Source organism: Hibiscus syriacus, unplaced genomic scaffold, assembly GCF_006381635.1.
Source record: "Hibiscus syriacus cultivar Baekdansim isolate YM2019G1 unplaced genomic scaffold, ASM638163v2 tig00110403_pilon, whole genome shotgun sequence".
In the NCBI taxonomy this organism is placed as follows: Eukaryota; Viridiplantae; Streptophyta; class Magnoliopsida; order Malvales; family Malvaceae; genus Hibiscus; species Hibiscus syriacus.
In genome coordinates, this window is record NW_024062723.1 from 590,806 (window position 1) to 608,538 (window position 17,733).

General features: G+C 32.8%; 1 protein-coding gene and 2 pseudogenes across 1 annotated transcript; all 3 read left to right on the forward strand.

Annotated features, from left to right (window-relative positions):
* Positions 1 to 443: 443 nt before the first annotated feature.
* LOC120123756 lies at positions 444 to 3,686 on the forward strand (annotated as a pseudogene).
* A 2,117-nt stretch (positions 3,687 to 5,803) lies between these two features.
* LOC120123759 lies at positions 5,804 to 8,540 on the forward strand (annotated as a pseudogene).
* A 4,030-nt stretch (positions 8,541 to 12,570) lies between these two features.
* On the forward strand, positions 12,571 to 15,892 carry LOC120123760 (rust resistance kinase Lr10-like). The gene is made up of 4 exons (XM_039142583.1): positions 12,571 to 13,350; positions 14,256 to 14,356; positions 14,454 to 14,483; positions 14,666 to 15,892. Exons 1-4 carry the CDS (start codon positions 12,920 to 12,922, stop codon positions 15,805 to 15,807), a joined length of 1,704 nt encoding a protein of 567 aa, XP_038998514.1. The 5' UTR covers positions 12,571 to 12,919; the 3' UTR covers positions 15,808 to 15,892.
* Positions 15,893 to 17,733: the final 1,841 nt, after the last annotated feature.

A 17,733-nucleotide genomic window follows, 5' to 3' on the forward strand; every position in this document is an offset into this window, starting at 1 on the left:
TATTATATATATTAACTTTTAAAATATTTTTATACTAATTATTGAATATGTTTTATTATAACTTAATTTAAATATATTTTAATTTTTAATTTAAATTATATATTTTATTAAAATATTTCGAAGTTAATAAGAATAAAATATTTAATAAATGACACATGGTATCATTCGATTAGAGGATTAAATTTATTTAAAAGTATGATTAAATTGAAAGAATATAGAAATAATAAGGACCAAATTTGTGATTACACCAAAATATCACGTCACTTAATTTACTAACTGTTAACTATAGTTAACCTTATTTTTATTTATTATATGAAGTAACTATAAGAGATTATTTATTAAAAGATAGTTGGTCCAAGTCTTCTTAGTCAAAGTCTTCTAACTCACCGACTTGCTATATGTTTGGCTGGATTTAGTGGAAAACTCCATTGTTAATCCTCAATTGTTGTTGTTGTAATGCCACAATTAAAAGCAAAGCTGCCATGGTTGGGTCAGCTAATGGCCGCTTTTGCTTTAGTTGTATTTGTATTTCCTGGTGCTTGCCTCGCCAGGCATCTAAACCAGGATTGTGGGTCTGTTTTTTGTGGAAGCTTGAATATCAGTTACCCACTCCGATTGAAAAACCAACCTCCTCACTGTGGTAGGTATGAAGTTGAGTGTGAGAAAAATAACCGCACCGCTTTGGTTTTGAGAGAGGGGAAATTCTCAGTGGAAGACATCTCTTATGAAAATTATACGATGCGAGTGGTTGATGCGGGCCTCGACATGGATGATTGCAACTCCCTTCCTCTCTCTTCCGTATATAATAATTATTCTCACTGTGAAAAACCGATTGGATTGCATTATTATGATTATAATCTTAGCCTTATGTATGTTGTGAATTGCACGAAACCTATAGAGTCAGCTCTCTATATTCCAGCATCTCGTTGTAGGATCAACTCCAATGCCTCTTCCTATTTCTACTTTTTACATCGAACAACCCTTCCCTCTGATTTCAGTCGATCCTGCACTGTGGAAGCGGAGGTTCCAATTGAGGTTCATAATATCTCAGGCATGTCTACGCTGGCTATCTACAATAAGCTATCTGAGGGTGTTCTTCTTACATGGATGACGGAGTCCTACTTGAAGGAGTATTGCACTAGCAACAAAGTTTCATTTCAAGACGTGTAAGTTTCTCCAAGGATCTCAGTGATTTAGTGATACATCATTACTTTACATTTTTTGTTTAAAGCATTTGCCTCTGCCTTTCGTTTAGTTTGACTCTCTTCTTTCTTTTATGCTAAAATTAAGGGTAAACTATACCATTTCTACTTAACTTTATTCTCTCTCTATTCACTCACTATATTTTCAATTTTTAATTTTCTCACTGAACTTTTGAATTATTCTGTTTTGGTCACTAAATTATCTTATTATTATTTTGGTATAATGTGGGCCTTTTTTATTATTATTTAGTATAAAAATAATTTAAAATATAAAATTAAACCCATGGTAACATTTAGTATAAAATAATTTAAAATATAAAATTAAACCCAAATGGTAACCGTCTATTGTTTTTCGTCGTTGGACACCACCACAACGGTCGTAAATGGTGATCTTCGGTCCCAAATCATTGGTTACTTCATCTTGATCTCACGAGTCTGAATACGACCTCTACTTTATCGAAACATGCTCTGAATCCGGTCAAAGTGAGAAAATTGAATGCCAACGGTCATAGATGGCTACCGATTCCAAAAGTCGAAAGTAGTCAACAGTGACGAGAAGAGGCTGTGATTATTTTAAATCTTTTTAAGTTTATTTTAATTATTTTATATATAATAATATATAAAAATGCAATGAAATATAATAATAAAGTAATTTGTAGTGACAAAACAAGAATAATTTGAAAATTTAATGACCAAATTAAAAAATTGAGTACAGTGAGCGAAATTGGAGAGATCAAGTTCAATAGTGAATGGTGTAGTTACCCAAATTTATATCCATTTGCTGCCTCTGACATTTAAATTATTGTTGTGTCAATTATGTCACTCAGATATTGTCTATTTGTTGGGTTTTTTTTAGTAATTTACACTAATATTTAAATGTAATCTAGGTTACACGATTTGCAATATGCCTTGGAGTCTGCCTTGCAAAACTATGCGGATAGCTTCGTTCATTCCTTGTTCAATGGCCCCCATGTAGCCCCATGTATCTATGCAAGCCGCCGTATGTTCAATTGGCAGAATTCATCGTTATTGATCAATTTACACTTTTGCTTCCCCATATCGAAATAATTACGTCTTTTTTAATGGCATTATTCTGCAGGTACTAGTGTTTTATGTGTTGGAGGAACAGGTAAATTAGCTTTAGTTCTGCTATATTTTGCACATAATGGGTAACTTTATATTGATCAGATTTTAACAATGCATTCAATTTTACCTTTCTTTTAAAGGAGTAGTTATCTTAGCAAGACATTTACTGTGTGATTTCATAAAGTACTAATGTTTTCCATTATGTCTTTTTCCGTTAAAAAAAGTTGGGCTCATCATGCTGAGGACCTTGCTTGGAATAATTTGTTTGGTTGTGCTTGTTATCTACAAGTGGAGAAGAAGTCATTTATCAGCTGATGATAAGATTGAAGAATTCCTTCAAAACCACAATCTCTCACCAATTAGATACTCCTTTAAACAAATCAGAAAATGACAAAAAGCTTCAAAGAAAAGTTAGGTGAAGGGGCTACGGCTCCGTGTTTAAAGGAAAGCTTCGTAGTGGACATCATGTGGCAGTGAAATTGCTTGGCAAATCAAAGGGTAATGGCCAAGATTTCATAAATGAAGTTGCCTCTATTGGGAGAATCCATCATGCTAATGTGGTAAAACTCGTTGGATTTTGTGTGGAGGGATCAAAGCAAGCTCTTGTATACGACTTCATGTCAAATGGATCTTTGGATAAAATCATATTTACGGAAGAAAATAAGAACGCTCTGGGCTGGAAAAATGTTTGAGATTGTGCTTGGGGTGTGGCTCGAGGAATCGACTACTTGCATCAGGGTGTGACATGCAAATTTTGCATTTTGATATCAAACCACACCAAAATTATAATCCAAAAGTTTCAGATTTTGGTCTTGCTAAATTGTATTCAGTCGATGAGAGCATCGTGTCTCTCACTACAGCACGAGGAACAATAGGATACATTGCTCCCGAATTGGTATACAAAAACCTAGGAGGCATTTCATACAAAGCCGATGTTTATAGTTTCGGGATGTTGCTAATGGAAATGGTGGGAAAGAGAAAGAATGTGAATGCATTTGCCGATCACACCAGTCAAATCTATTTTCCGTCTTGGATTTATGACCGATTGGATCAAGGAGAGGACATGGAGCTTGGAGATGCTTCTGATGATGAAAAAGTAATGGTTAGGAAGATGCTAATAACAGCCTTTTGGTGCATACAATTACATCCCGCTGATCGTCCATCGATGAGTAAAGTCTTGAGGATGCTTGAAAATGAGGATGAGTTACTTGAAATGCCTCCAAAACCATTTCATCGACCTCCTGTTGACACATCATCGAAGTTTCACTGTGGTGAGAGCCCTAATATTGATGAGTCAACTACATCAATGGATTCTATTACCATAAGCAGCAGATCAAATGTGGTTTGAGATTGCTTTGCAGCTCTATATTATTTTGCATTTTATATGTACTTGTATAATGTTATATGTGGAGCATATCTACACGGATATATACTTTATTTTACTTTATTTTAATGTTATAAGATGAATCGTAGATGAATAAAAGGGATAAATCTCAACATATCCTATATAAAATGGTATTTAAGGTAAGTGTGAACCAAAATAAATGGATTCTGTTACTATAACCAGTTCAAATGTAGTTTGAGGTTAGGGACATTCCATTCCTTTGTAGCTTTATATTATGTCACCTTTTATACGTAATAGTATTTTGTTACAATAATATTATCATTATAATATGATTTTATATATATAGGACGAGATCTATACTGAGATTTTTTTAGTTTTTAAAACTTCGAATTTTACTATTAAATCAAAGCCTTTTAAGTTATTTAAAATAATTGTACCTCTAAAGTGATATGTATGTTAAGCTAAATGTAGCTTGTGTCATATGTTAAGCTATTGAATGATAATAGTGACGTTAAATGAAGATAAATAAAAGTAGAGGTATTAAATTGGGAAAAGTACTGTCCCTTTGGTCCTCCTCACTTCTTCTGACTTCACCCTGCCTTGAAACTGAGGGAATTTCCTAGTCCAAGAAGTCTTCTTATATTTCCTGCAATTTCCAGCAAGTTCACAACAAAATTTTGAGTAAATTATACATATAGTACTTAAACTATTAGTTTTGGTCAATTTTAATAGATACATTTTCAATTTTTTTAAAATCATACCCAACGTTTACATCATTTTTAAAGAGAAAATAAAAATAAAAGTTTAAATTTTTCTTAAATTAGAACAAAGAGAAATACTGGAAACCTTTGGTCAATGAAAATTGAACGTTGAAAGAGAACTAGGACCAAATTAAAATTAAATATAAAATTTGAAAGATAAATTTGATACTAATTTTATTAATTATCGTATTACAGGCCATTAATTTTTAATGATTTATCAAATTTATTAATATTTCTTAAACTAAATGATTGTCTATAATTTTTTATAATGGAAGACTCCATAAAAATGAGCCTTGAAAGAACCATTTACGCATTTTAGTTTAGATACGAATCAAATGATTTCGGTAGTTAAGAGAATTATTTTTATGTTTTGAGATTCTAAGTTTGAGCACGCATATACACCCGTGATAAGCACCCGATAAGCACTGATCAGATCCTGTCGACTATAACTTAGCAAAGGAGGACATTCTTGAATCTATTTCCATGACTTAATCGTTTACAAAGGTGTGGCCTAACACTATTTATAGGCCGGTTCTATGACTTCCAAAATAAACTAAAATAGGGAATTATAAACCAAAAATAATTACTAAAATCCAATCAAAACGTAGCATTTATGAAATAGGTTTCAGCCGGACTTCTCATGATCTCAACCCAATTTTTATAGAAATTCATTGAGGGATATAATCATAAGGATTAAATTAAAATTTATTATTAGTCTTTGTAATATGTGTAATTTTTAGATCTAATTTATTTTCTCTAATCGATTATTTTAAACCCTCATAACTTAACCATATTGTTCCTATGCAGTTTGAATTATAACTAAAATTTCAAATTTTAAAAAGTACAAGGGTAAAAGATGATTAATTTGGAATATAGAGACTAAACCCACAATTACAGATAGTAACGGGCTAATAAAAGAATTTGATCTTTGAGCTGGGCTTATGCAATTTTGCTTTCGGGGGATTGAAGCCGGGTTTTTTTTCCAATAGAGCATTTAGAATAAAAAATTAAGGTTTTATTTAACCTTAACTTTTAATTAGATATCTACGGCATTTGTTATAGTGTCGGGTGAATTCTTCACGTCAAGATGACGAGTTTATCTAAACAATATTTTTTATTTATACTATTTATCTTGAGATGACGGGTTTCAATTAAATATAAATTTTTATTAAATTTTATCATATCAAGAGTTAAAATTTTAAAAAAATATTTTTTTATTAAAAATCATCACTTTAAAATAATGAATTCCGTACACTTTAACAAATATAGTGGATTCCTAAATAAAAACCTTCTCATGGACTAAATAATTAACCCACATTCTGTAGAGGGCCTAAAAAGCCGTTGAAGCCGCCCATAGCATATTTTTTTGGCTAAAAATCACATCTTTTCATTACACGAAAACCACCACGTTTGAACATTTCTCTTAACAGTGATTCTCCTTACTAGTTTCTTCTTCCCCTCTCCCACGCCGGCTTTTAACCGCCGTCCGCCGCTTCAGGTTAGTCCACCCTTTCTTTTCATAAAAGAACTTTTCGAGTTGAAAACCGGATACAATATTTGGGGATTAGATTTCAAACTCTGGGTTTAAATATTTCTTCAAGTTCTTTCCTTTTTTCCGTTTTTCTTCTGCTTCTTCCAGAATATAAATTCTTTGAATGTTTAACAATGGTTTCTTTTCTCTCCTTCTTTTTTTTGGTAGATGATTTCTAGTGTTAAAAAATTGAACTTTAGTAAGATGGGTTAGCTTAATCCTACAGTTAATCTCCTTTTTAGCTGCACAAAATTTTGAACATTGTTAGTTAGTTGATTTCTAGTTGTTTTCCGTTGTTGTTTGAGTGGTTCTTTTGATGTTTGATACTGCGGTGGTATGCATATGTGGCCTGTACAGTTTTTTTTTTTGATAAAAGCTTTTGGTCGTACTAGAGTAGTATAATTATAGATATTATGAGTATTAGATTTTGGAAGCTGAACCTGTTCTACCATTTACCTGTTGTTATCGTCGTCATTCTAAACCAGTTTGATTTAGTCGAATATGATCATGGAACATGAGTTTGCTTAAATTTAAGGCCTCTGTTCAGCTACATTGATTTTCTCATTTTCAGGTGAAATGAAGCATCTTTGTTAGAATGTAGTGAATGCCATCTTCATCGTCTCGTTTAGTGTTACAAGGCCTGTCTTTATCTCGAATCCAGAAGTTCATTCCTAAAAAGTGGAAACAAAGTGTCAAGCCTATAGAGTTTCAATCCGACAAACTGTCTGAATCGTATGATTGTGAAAAGAATGAGTTGAATACTTCCACAACTGATTTTTCATCTATGATAGAGAACCTTGTTGCATCTTTCAAGGAACTTTTAACCCAAGGACATATACTGAAAGCATTTAAATCATATTCTCATATTCGGCTCCACGTCTCTTCTACTGCTTCTTGTGATGTTATCTTACGCCCCGTCTCTTTTCTTCTTGTATCGTGCACCAACCTTAAATTGCTTCCTCCAGGAAAACAGCTTCATGCCCAAATCATCTCGCTGGGTTTGGAACAACACCCTCTTCTGGTTCCCAAGCTCGTCAGCTTTTACTCTAAATTTAATCTTTTGGATGATGCTCGGGTTGAATACTTCGGGTTGTTGCAGAGGGATGATGTCTCTTGGAACACGATGATCAGTTGCTATGCCTCCAAGGGCATCTGGGGAGAAGCATTTATGCTCTTTGATCGCATGCACGCTGAAGGTGTCGAGATGAATTTTATAACTTGGAACACTATAGCTGGAGGATGCTTGCGAACCGGGAATTTTAAGCGTTCACTGGAGTTGCTTTCTCAGATGAGAAGTAATGGGTTTCATTTGGATCCAGTGGCAATGATCATCGGGTTAGGGGCATGTTCACATATCGGAGCCTTGAAATTGGGAAATGAGATTCATGGTTCTGCGATTCGGAGTTGTTGTGATCGGTTTGAGAATGTTAGAAACGCATTGATTACGATGTATTCTAGGTGCAACGGCCTAAGGCATGCTGATCTTTTGTTGCGGTTAATGGAAGAACGGAGTATAATTACTTGGAACGCAATGCTTTCCGGTTACACTCACTTGGATATGTCCGAAGAAGCATCTTTACTGTTCCAGGAGATGTTGCTCTCTGGGGTTGAACCCAATTATGTAACGATTGCCAGCATTTTGCCTCTTTGTGCTAGAGTGGCAAATCTGCAACATGGCAAAGAATTCCACTGCTACATTATCCGACGCAAAGTTTTCGACGATTATTGTGTTGTGGAATGCTCTTGTTCGCAATGTATGCAAGGTCGGGAAAACTCCGTGCAGCTAAGCATGTATTCGATTTGATGCAGAAGAGGGATGAAGTTACCTATACTTCTTTGATTGCCGGATACGGGATGCAGGGCGAGGGACACACTGCTATGAAGCTATTTGAAGAGATGGTTAACCTCCAGATCAAACCGGATCATGTAACGATGGTGGCTGTCCTATCGGCTTGCAGCCATTGTGGTCTGGTACTCGAAGGCCAACTTTGGTTTAAGAAGATGCAAAGTTTGTACGGTATAGTTCCTCGTTTGGAGCACTTTTCTTGCATGGTCGACCTCTACGGGAGAGCCGGATTGTGAATAAAGCAAAGGAAACCATCACACGGGCATATAAGCCAACCACCGCCATGTGGGCGACTTTCTTGGGAGCCTGTAGGATCCATGGAAACACAGATAGGGGAATGGGCGGCCGAGAAACTCTTGGAGCTTAGACCCGAGAATCCAGGGTACTATGTGATCGCCAACATGCATGCCGCTGCCGGTTGTTGGAACGAACTAGCGAAAGTCAGGACTCTGATGAGGGATTCGGGCGTAACAAAGTCTCCCGGTTGTACTTGGGTGGACGTCGGGTCAGTATTTACCCCGTTCGTTGTGGGGGACACGTCGAATCCATACGCACCGGAGATTTATCGAGCGCTGGGTGGACTGACCGAACTGATGAAGGATGATGGTTATGTTTCTTCGAACACGATGGTTTTGGACGGTGAAGTTCTTGAGGAAACCGGATGAAACCTGGATTATATATACGGTGTGGTTCACTGACAGTGTTTTGTAGAGTCCCCAAAAAAGAGTAAACACATTTTTTTTTCTATAGGAGATTCGATGATGGATAAACATTGAAGCAGGTTCTTCAAAATTATATCAACATTGTTTATGCATTTTTGCTGCTAAACAATCAGATATGCTAATCATAGTATTTTTAGAATTGTTTATGCTTTATTTCTACTTGTATTTCCTGGTGCTTGTCTCGCTAGGCATAGAAATCATGATTGTGGGTCTGTTTTCTGTGGAAGCTTGAATTTCAGTTATCCATTAAGATTAAAAGATCAACCTCGCCGATGTGTGACCATAGGTATGAACTTGAGTGTGTGACAAAACAACCGCACCACTGTTGTTTTGGAAGAAGGCAAATTCTCTGTACTGGAAATCTTTTATGAAAATGGTTCAATGAAAGTGGTTGATGCAGGCCTCAACAGGAGTGTATAGTTTCTAAGTTTGAACCGGCAGTAGTTTATATACAGAATTTTGATATGTCCACGAATTTATCTAATCGAAATTCAAGTTCAGATAATAAAATCTATCTGACATGTTGACTTACGAGTAATCGTAATTTTCTTATGTTTGACAACATTAGCTAATGTCACTATAAATATCTATCAACCACAATTAGCTAATGTTCTTCAAAATTATATCTAACATTTTTTAATGTATTTTTGCTGCTAAACTAATCAGAATATGCTAATCATAGTATTCTTACAAATTATAAATTTAAAAATTGTGAATTACCAAATCGAATTGAATTTATAAGTTCTGTGAGGGTAATCTTAAATAAATTTCACATTGACGCTTGATGAATAATAAAAAATCTATAACATTAACGGTTTGAATCTCTTCTAACCCCATGCATACATTAGACTGAGGAGTACCTAGCGGTTTAGGGACAATAATTTAATTCGAAACTGACGGACTAATACCTAATCTGATGAGATCAGATTTAAAAAAAAAAACTAAGTTCGGATCAAGTCAGGTCGATATTTTTTGAGGAGTGAAGTTGGATCAGGTTCGGGTGGACTGTGAAAAATTCCAACCTGATCCGACCGGGGTAATAATATAATTTCTTCAAATAAATTTATAAATAATTGCTATATTACCCCTCTATCTATTGTTTTTTTTAAATTAAATTCTTATTTATATTAGGTTGGATCAAGTCGAATCGGATTTATATTTTAAAATTCAAGTCGGATCAATAATTAAGGTACAACGTTAAGTATGATCTTGAAAAAAATAGTTGAATTACTAAAACAAAAAAGATTATAATTAAGGTACTAAACGTGCAATTTTACCATTTTTTAGTGGAAGATAATAAATTTTGGGAAAACTGCTGCCCCGTTGGACCCGCTTACTTCCGACAGGCCACATCACTCGTCAAAGTCTTCTCTGTCCGCAATAAGGCTGAATTTCGTTAGAAACTTCATCGTTTACTCATGTTTTTATCACTTTAAATTGTTTATTATTTTCGTATGATGTGTTTTTATTATTATTTCATATAAAAATGATTTTAAATATAAAATAAAACAGAAGGTAGTCTCCTAAGTTCGAATCTAGTGTGTTTCACCGAAAAATATCCTAAAATCCATGAATCTCGAGTGAAATATTTCGGTTTTCACTTTTGATATCTAATTCGTGGACTTCGAAGCAAGTTACGACATAATGGAGATCGGATTCGAACTCAGGATGTCGAAACGATCCGTGAAATTTGGGACCAAAAAGTTACCATCTACAACGGTCAATGGTGGCGTCTAACCACCTTCGTTTTTTTTTATATTTTAAAGTGGTCAAAACTGGTAGTTTATATACTAAAACACGTAAGTTTTGTATGATTTTTAAAAAAATAAAAATTTAATACTAAAACGGATTAAAGTTGATAGTTTAGTATTAAACATGTAAGTTACCCGACTTTAATTCTGTATGTAACTTCCCGAAGAAATTTTCAAATAGATTGAGTTTTGCGGCGGTATAGTTTACATACAAGAATTTTGATATGTACACCTGATCTATTTAAACGAAATTTAAGATCTGATAATTAATCTATTTAGCCTTATAATCTAAAGTGACTGTAATTATTCTATGTCTAACACATAAGAAAATATCACTATAAATACCTCTTAACCCGACTAAAAGAAAGAATCTTGATACTTTCTTCTCCTCATAAATCTTATATTTTTTGTCTTCGTCTTTCTACAAGAAACATTATGTAGTGCCTTAAAATTTTATTTGTGTTTATCTAGTATGAATTTTTATTATTAATACATATATGTTCACAAATCCGTCTCAAACATTTTTGCCCCTGAGCGAAATTAAAAAAATAGACTCTTATAAAAAACGAAAGTATTATTTTGAACAAATAATTTAATATTATATTAATAAATCATAGAAAAATGATTAAAATAGGGGCTTAAACTAAAGTAAAAGATGGGATTGAAAAATTAGAGTCCTCAATTATAAACTAAAAAAATGAGATTAAAATTAGGGGCCCAATTATAAAGGTAGAAAGTGAGATTGAAAAAATTAGGAGCTCAATTATAAATGTATAAAGTGAGATTAAAAAAATTAGAGGCCTTAATTTTAAAGGTAAAAAGTGAGACCGAAAAAATTAGGGAACTAAATTATATAAGTAAAAGTTGGGATTGAAAATTAGACGCCTCAATTATAACGTAAAAAATGAGATTAAAATTTAGGAGGCTCAATTATAAAGGTAGAAAGTGAGATTGAAAATTTTAGGAGTTCATTTATAAATGTATAAAGTGGGATTGAAAAACTTAAAGTCGTCAATTATAAATGTAAAAAAAATGAGATTGAAAAAATTAAAGGATAAAAAGTAAAAAGTAGAATTAAAAAAATTAGGGACCTCAATTATAAAGATAAAAATAAAATTAAAAAAAATTAAAAGATTCAATTATAAAATAAAAATATAATAAAAAATTAGAAAAGTATTAAATTCAGAAAAGTACTGTCCCTTTGGTCCTCCTCACTTCTAACTTCACCCTACCTCGAAATTTCCTAGTCCAACGAGTCTTCTATTTCCTGCAATTTCCAGCAAGTTGATAATAAAATCTTCGGTAAATTACATGTACAATATCTAAACTAACAATTTTGATTCGTTTTAGTATCTAAACTTTTAAATTTTTCAAAATTTAACATTTAATTTTGAAAATGTATTAAAATGAAACAAAAACTAAAGTTTTTAATGGTGTGATACTAAAATGAAACAAAAACTGAAGTTTTTAACGACGATTACTAAAATGAACCAAAAACAACTAAACTTTAGGTATGGTTTTTGGAGGAAAAAAATAGAAAGTTTAAGTACAAAAACGAACCAAAATTAATCATATAGGTAGTAAATGCAGAATTTATCCACTTTTTTATTACTCGGCCAATTAGATTTATAAACATATACGTTTTAATATTTTCTTGGGTTAACTACATGATTGATCACTTAGTTTTGTGTTTTAACAATTTTTCCTCACTAATTTCAAAAAACATAATATATAATCACTTTTGTTTTTATTTAATTAAGATGTGGTCACCACGAGTTAACTGCTGTTAAGTATTTTTGTATAATCACACATTTAATCCATGTTATTTACATATTCTCTCCATTTAGTCTTACTTTTGAAATGATTAAAATAAATTTAATCATCCAATAAAATGATGTCATATGTCATTTTCATAATATTTTATATATATTAATTTTTAAAAATATTTTTATACTAATTTATTGAATATATTTTATTATTAACTTAATTTAAATATATTTTATTTTATTTTTAATTTAAAATTATATATTTTATATTAAAATATTTTGAAGTTAATTTAAGAATAAAATATATTTAAAAAATGACACATGGTATCATTCGATTAGAGGATTGAATTTATTTAAAAGTGTGACAAAATTGAAAGAATATATAAATAATAGGGACCAAATTTATGAATATACCAAAATATCACATCACTTAATTCGTTAACCATTAACTATAGTTAACCCTATTTTTTATTAATATGATATAAGTATAAGAGAATATTTATTGAAAGATAGCTCGTCAAGTCTTCTTAGCCAAAGTCTTCTAACCCACCAACTTGCTATATGTTTGGCTGGATTTAGTGGAAAACTCCATTGTTAATCCTCAATTGTTGTTGTTGTATTTTAGCATGCCACAATTAAAAGCTACACTGCGATGGTTAGGTCAGCTAATGGCCGCTTTTGCTTTAGTTGTATTTGTATTTCCTGGTGCTTGCCTCGCCAGGCATGTAAATCAGGATTGTGGGTCTGTTTTTTTGTGGAAGCTTGAATATCAGTTCCCCATTCCGATTGAAAAACCAACCTCCTCACTGTGGTAGGTATGAAGTTGAGTGTGAGAAAAATAACCGCACCACTTTGGTTTTGAGAGAGGGGAAATTCTCAGTGGAAGACATCTCTTATGAGAATAATACGATGCGAGTGGTTGATGCGGGCCTCGACATGGATGATTGCAACTCCCTTCCTCTCTCTTCCGTATATAATAATTATTATTATTCTAGCTGTGAACAACTGGTTCAATTGTATGGTGATTATAATCTTAGGCTTATGTATGTTGTGAATTGCACGAAACCTATAGAGTCAGCTCTCTATATTTCAGCCTCTCGTTGTAGGATCAACTCCAATGCCTCTTCCTATTTCTACTTTTTAGACCGAAGAAACCCAATGTCTGATTTCAGTCAATCCTGCACTTTGGAAGCGGAGGTTCCAATTGGGGTTGGTGATATCTCTGGCATGTCTACGATGGGTATCTACAATAAGCTATCTCAAGGTTTCTTTCTTGAATGGAAGCCGGAGTACTACTTCAAGGAGTATTGCACCAGCAACAAAGTTTCATTTCAAGACGTGTAAGTTTCTCCAAAGGATATCAGTGTTTTAGTAATACATCATTAACTTTACATTTGTTGTTTAAAGCTTTTGCCTCTGCCTTTTGTTTAGTTATACTCACTTCTTTCTTTTATGTTAAAATTACAGGGTAAACTATACCATTTCTACTTAATTTTATTCTCTCTCCTATTTCACTCACTATATTTTCAATTTTTTAATTTTCTCATTGAACTTTTGAATTATTTCTGTTTTGGTCACTGAATTATCTTATTATTATTTTGGTATGATGTGGCATTTTTTATTATTATTTAGTATAAAAATAATTTAAAATATAAAACCCTGATGGTAACTGTCTATTACTTTTCGTCGTTGGATACCACCACCTACGGCCGTAAATGGTGATCTTTCAGTCCCAGATATCATTGGTTACTTCATCTTAATCTCCTGAGTCTGAATACGACCTCTACTTTATCGAAACATGCTCTGAATCCGGTCAAAAGTGAGAAAATTGAAATGCCAACGGTCATAGATGGCTACCGATTCCAACAGTCAAAAGTAGTCAACGGTGACGAGAAGAGGCAGTGATTATTTTAAATCATTTTAAATTTATTTTAATTTTTTTTATATATAATAATATATAAAAATGTAATGAAATAATAATAATAATAATAATAAAATAATTTGTAGTGACCAAAACAAGAATAATTTGAAAATTTAATGACTAAATTAAAAAATTGAGTACAGTGAGTGAAATAGGAGAGAGAGCAAAGTTCAATAGTGAATGGTGTAGTTTACCCAAATTTATATCCATTTGCTGCCTCTTACCTTTTAATAGTTATTGTTGTGTCAATTATGTCACTCAGATATTGTCTATTTTGTTGGGGGTTTTTTTAGTAATTTACACTAATATTTAAATGTAATCTAGGTTACAATCCTTGCAATTTGCCTTGCAAGACTATGCGGATAGCTTCGTGCATTACTTGTTCAATGGCCCCCATGCATCCCCATATTTTTATCCATCTCAACGTATGTTCAATTGGCAGATTTCATCGTTATTGATCAATTTACACTTTTGCTTCCTCATATTGAAATAAATTTCTTTTTTAATGGCATTATTCTGCAGGTGCTAGCGTTTTATGTGTTGGAGTAACAGGTAAATTAGCTTTAGTTCTGCTATATTTTGCACATAATGGGTAACTTTATATTCATCAGATTTTACCAATGCATTCAATTTTACCTTTCTTTTAAAGGAGTAGTTATCTTAGCAAGACATTTACTGTGTTGATCTCATAAAGTACTAATGTTTTCCATTATGTCTTTTTCCGTTAAAAAAAGTTGGGCTCATCATGCTAAGGACCTTGCTTGGAATACTTTGTTTGGTTGTGCTTGTTATCTACAAATGGAGAAGAAGTCATTTATCAGCTGATGATAAGATTGAAGAATTCCTTCAAAACCACAATCTCTCACCAATTAGATACTCCTTTAAACAAATCAGAAAAATGACAAAAAAATTCAAAGAAAAATTAGGTGAAGGGGGCTACGGCTCCGTGTTTAAAGGAAAGCTTCGCAGTGGACATCATGTGGCAGTGAAATTGCTTGGCAAATCAAAGGGTAATGGCCAAGATTTCATAAATGAAGTTGCCTCTATTGGGAGAATCCATCATGCTAATGTGGCAAAACTCGTTGGATTTTGTGTGGAGGGATCAAAGCAAGCTATTGTATACGACTTCTTGTCAAATGGATCTTTGGATAAAATCATATTTACGGAAGAAAATAAGAACGCTCTGGGCTGGAAAAAGATGCTAGAGATTGTGCTTGGGGTGGCTCGAGGAATCGACTACTTGCATCGAGGGTGTGACATGCAAATTTTGCATTTTGATATCAAACCACACAATATTCTTCTAGACCACAATTTTAATCCAAAAGTTTCGGATTTTGGTCTTGCTAAATTGTATTCAGTCAATGAGAGCATCGTGTCTCTCACTGCAGCACGAGGAACAATAGGATACATTGCTCCCGAATTGGTATACAAAAACCTAGGAGGCATTTCATACAAAGCCGATGTTTATAGTTTCGGGATGTTACTAATGGAAATGGTGGGAAAGAGAAAGAATGTGAATGCATTTGCTGATCACACCAGCCAGATCTATTTTCCGTCTTGGATTTATGACCGATTGGATCAAGGAGAGGACATGGAGCTTGGAGATGCTTCTGATGATGAAAAAGTAATGGTTAGGAAGATGCTAATAACAGCCTTTTGGTGCATACAATTACATCCCGCTGATCGTCCATCGATGAGTAAAGTCTTGAGGATGCTTGAAAATGAGGATGAGTTACTTGAAATGCCTCCAAAACCATTTCATCGACCTCCTGTTGACACATCATCGAAGTTTCACTGTGGTGAGAGCCCTAATATTGATGAGTCAACTACGTCAATGGATTCTATTACCGTAAGCAGCAGATCAAATGTGGTTTGAGATCGGAAGCATTTTATTTCTTTGCAGCTCTATATTATTTTGCATTTTATATGTACTTGTATAATGTTATATGTGGAGCATATCTACACGGATATATACTTTATTTTACTTATTTTAATGTTATAAGATGAATCGTAGATGAATAAAAGGGATAAATCTCAACATAATCCCTATATAAAATGGTATTTAAGGTAAGTGTGAACCAAAATAAATGGATTCTGTTACTATAACCAGTTCAAATGTAGTTTGAGGTTAGGGACATTCCATTCCTTTGTAGCTTTATATTATGTCACCTTTTATACGTAATAGTATTTTGTTACGATAATATTATCATTATAATATGATTTTATATATATAGGACGAGATCTATACTGAGATTTTTTTAGTTTTTAAAAACTTCGAATTTTACTATTAAATCAAAGCCTTTTAAGTTATTTTAAAATAATTGTACCTCTAAAGTGATATGTATGTTAAGCTAAATGTAGCTTGTGTCATATATGTTAAGCTATTGAATGATAATAGTGACGTTAAATGAAGATAAATAAAATTAGAGGTATTAAATTGGGAAAAGTACTGTCCCTTTGGTCCTCCTCACTTCTTCTGACTTCACCCTGCCTTGAAACTGAGGGAATTTCCTAGTCCAACAAGTCTTCTTATATTTCCTGCAATTTCCAGCAAGTTCATAACAAAATTTTGGGTAAATTATCTAGTACTTAAACTATTAGTTTTGGTCCATTTTAATAGATAAACTTTCATTTTTTTTCAAAATCATACCTAACGTTTACGTCAATTTTAAAGATAAAATTAAACTAAAAGTTTAAATTATTCTTAAATTAGAACAAAGAGAAATACTGGAAACCTTTGGACAATGAAAATTGAACGTTGAAAGAGAACTAGGATCAAATTAAAATTAAATATAAAATTTGATACTAATTTTATTAATTATCATGTCATATGCCATTAATTTTAAATGATTTATCAAATTTATTAATATTTCTTAACCTATATGATTGTCTATAAATTTTTTTATAATTGAAGACTCCATAAAATGAGCCTTGAAAGTACCATTAACGCATTTTATTTTAGATACGAATTAAATGATTTCTGTGGTTAAGGGAATTATTTTTATGTTTTGAGATCTTGAGTTTGAGCACACAATTCCACCACTTTTTCATGTTTGGTTCAAGTTTTCAGAAGGAGAATTGAAATTCAATTCCATCAAATGAGGGAAAGTAAATTTCATCCATAACATGATGGAATTGAAATCCTTTGGAGGAGGGAATGTGAAATTTGACCATACTACCCTCATCAATCTTTTGGTATTCGGGTCGGATTTTTTTTAAAAAAAAATCGGGATCGGGTCATATTTTTTTTAAAAAATGCGGGTTTGGGTCGGGTTTTTTTAAGTGTGATATTCGGGTCGGGTTTTTTTAAAAAATTTCGGGATCGGTCGGATTTTTAAAAAAAAAAATCGGGTTCGGGTCAGGTCGAGTCGAGTTTTTTAAGTGTGATATTCGGGTCGGGTTTAGGGTTTGGGTCGGGTTTAGGGTTTAGGGTTTTTTAAGTCACTATTTTTATTGAATAAAAATATTTTTTTATTATTTCGTGTCGGGTTAGGTTTCTAATTCATATATTCGGGTCGGCTCGGGTGAAACTTTATTTTGGTCGAGTTGGATCGGGTCTCGGGTGGAGGTTCCCTTGTTATCGGGTGGGGTCGGGTGGACCAAAAACCCGACCAATGACCATCCCTAATTACGATGATTTTAACTTATGATGTTTATTAGCATGATTTTTATAATTTATTGAAATGAATAATGAATCAATAAAATGAAAATTTAATATTTTTTATTTTTTTATAATATATTGCTACATGTAAGTTATAAAACAAACTAAAATAAAGCAAAAAAAGAAGAAGGGTAATTCTGT

Coding starts and splice junctions, on each gene's coding strand:
- LOC120123760 (XM_039142583.1), top strand. CDS start 12,920: ATGCGAGTGGTTGATGCGGGCCTCGACATGGATGATTGCAACTCCCTT. Junction 13,351..14,255: donor AAAGTTTCATTTCAAGACGT/GTAAGTTTCTCC, acceptor AATGTAATCTAG/GTTACAATCCTTGCAATTTG. Junction 14,357..14,453: donor ATATTTTTATCCATCTCAAC/GTATGTTCAATT, acceptor ATTATTCTGCAG/GTGCTAGCGTTTTATGTGTT.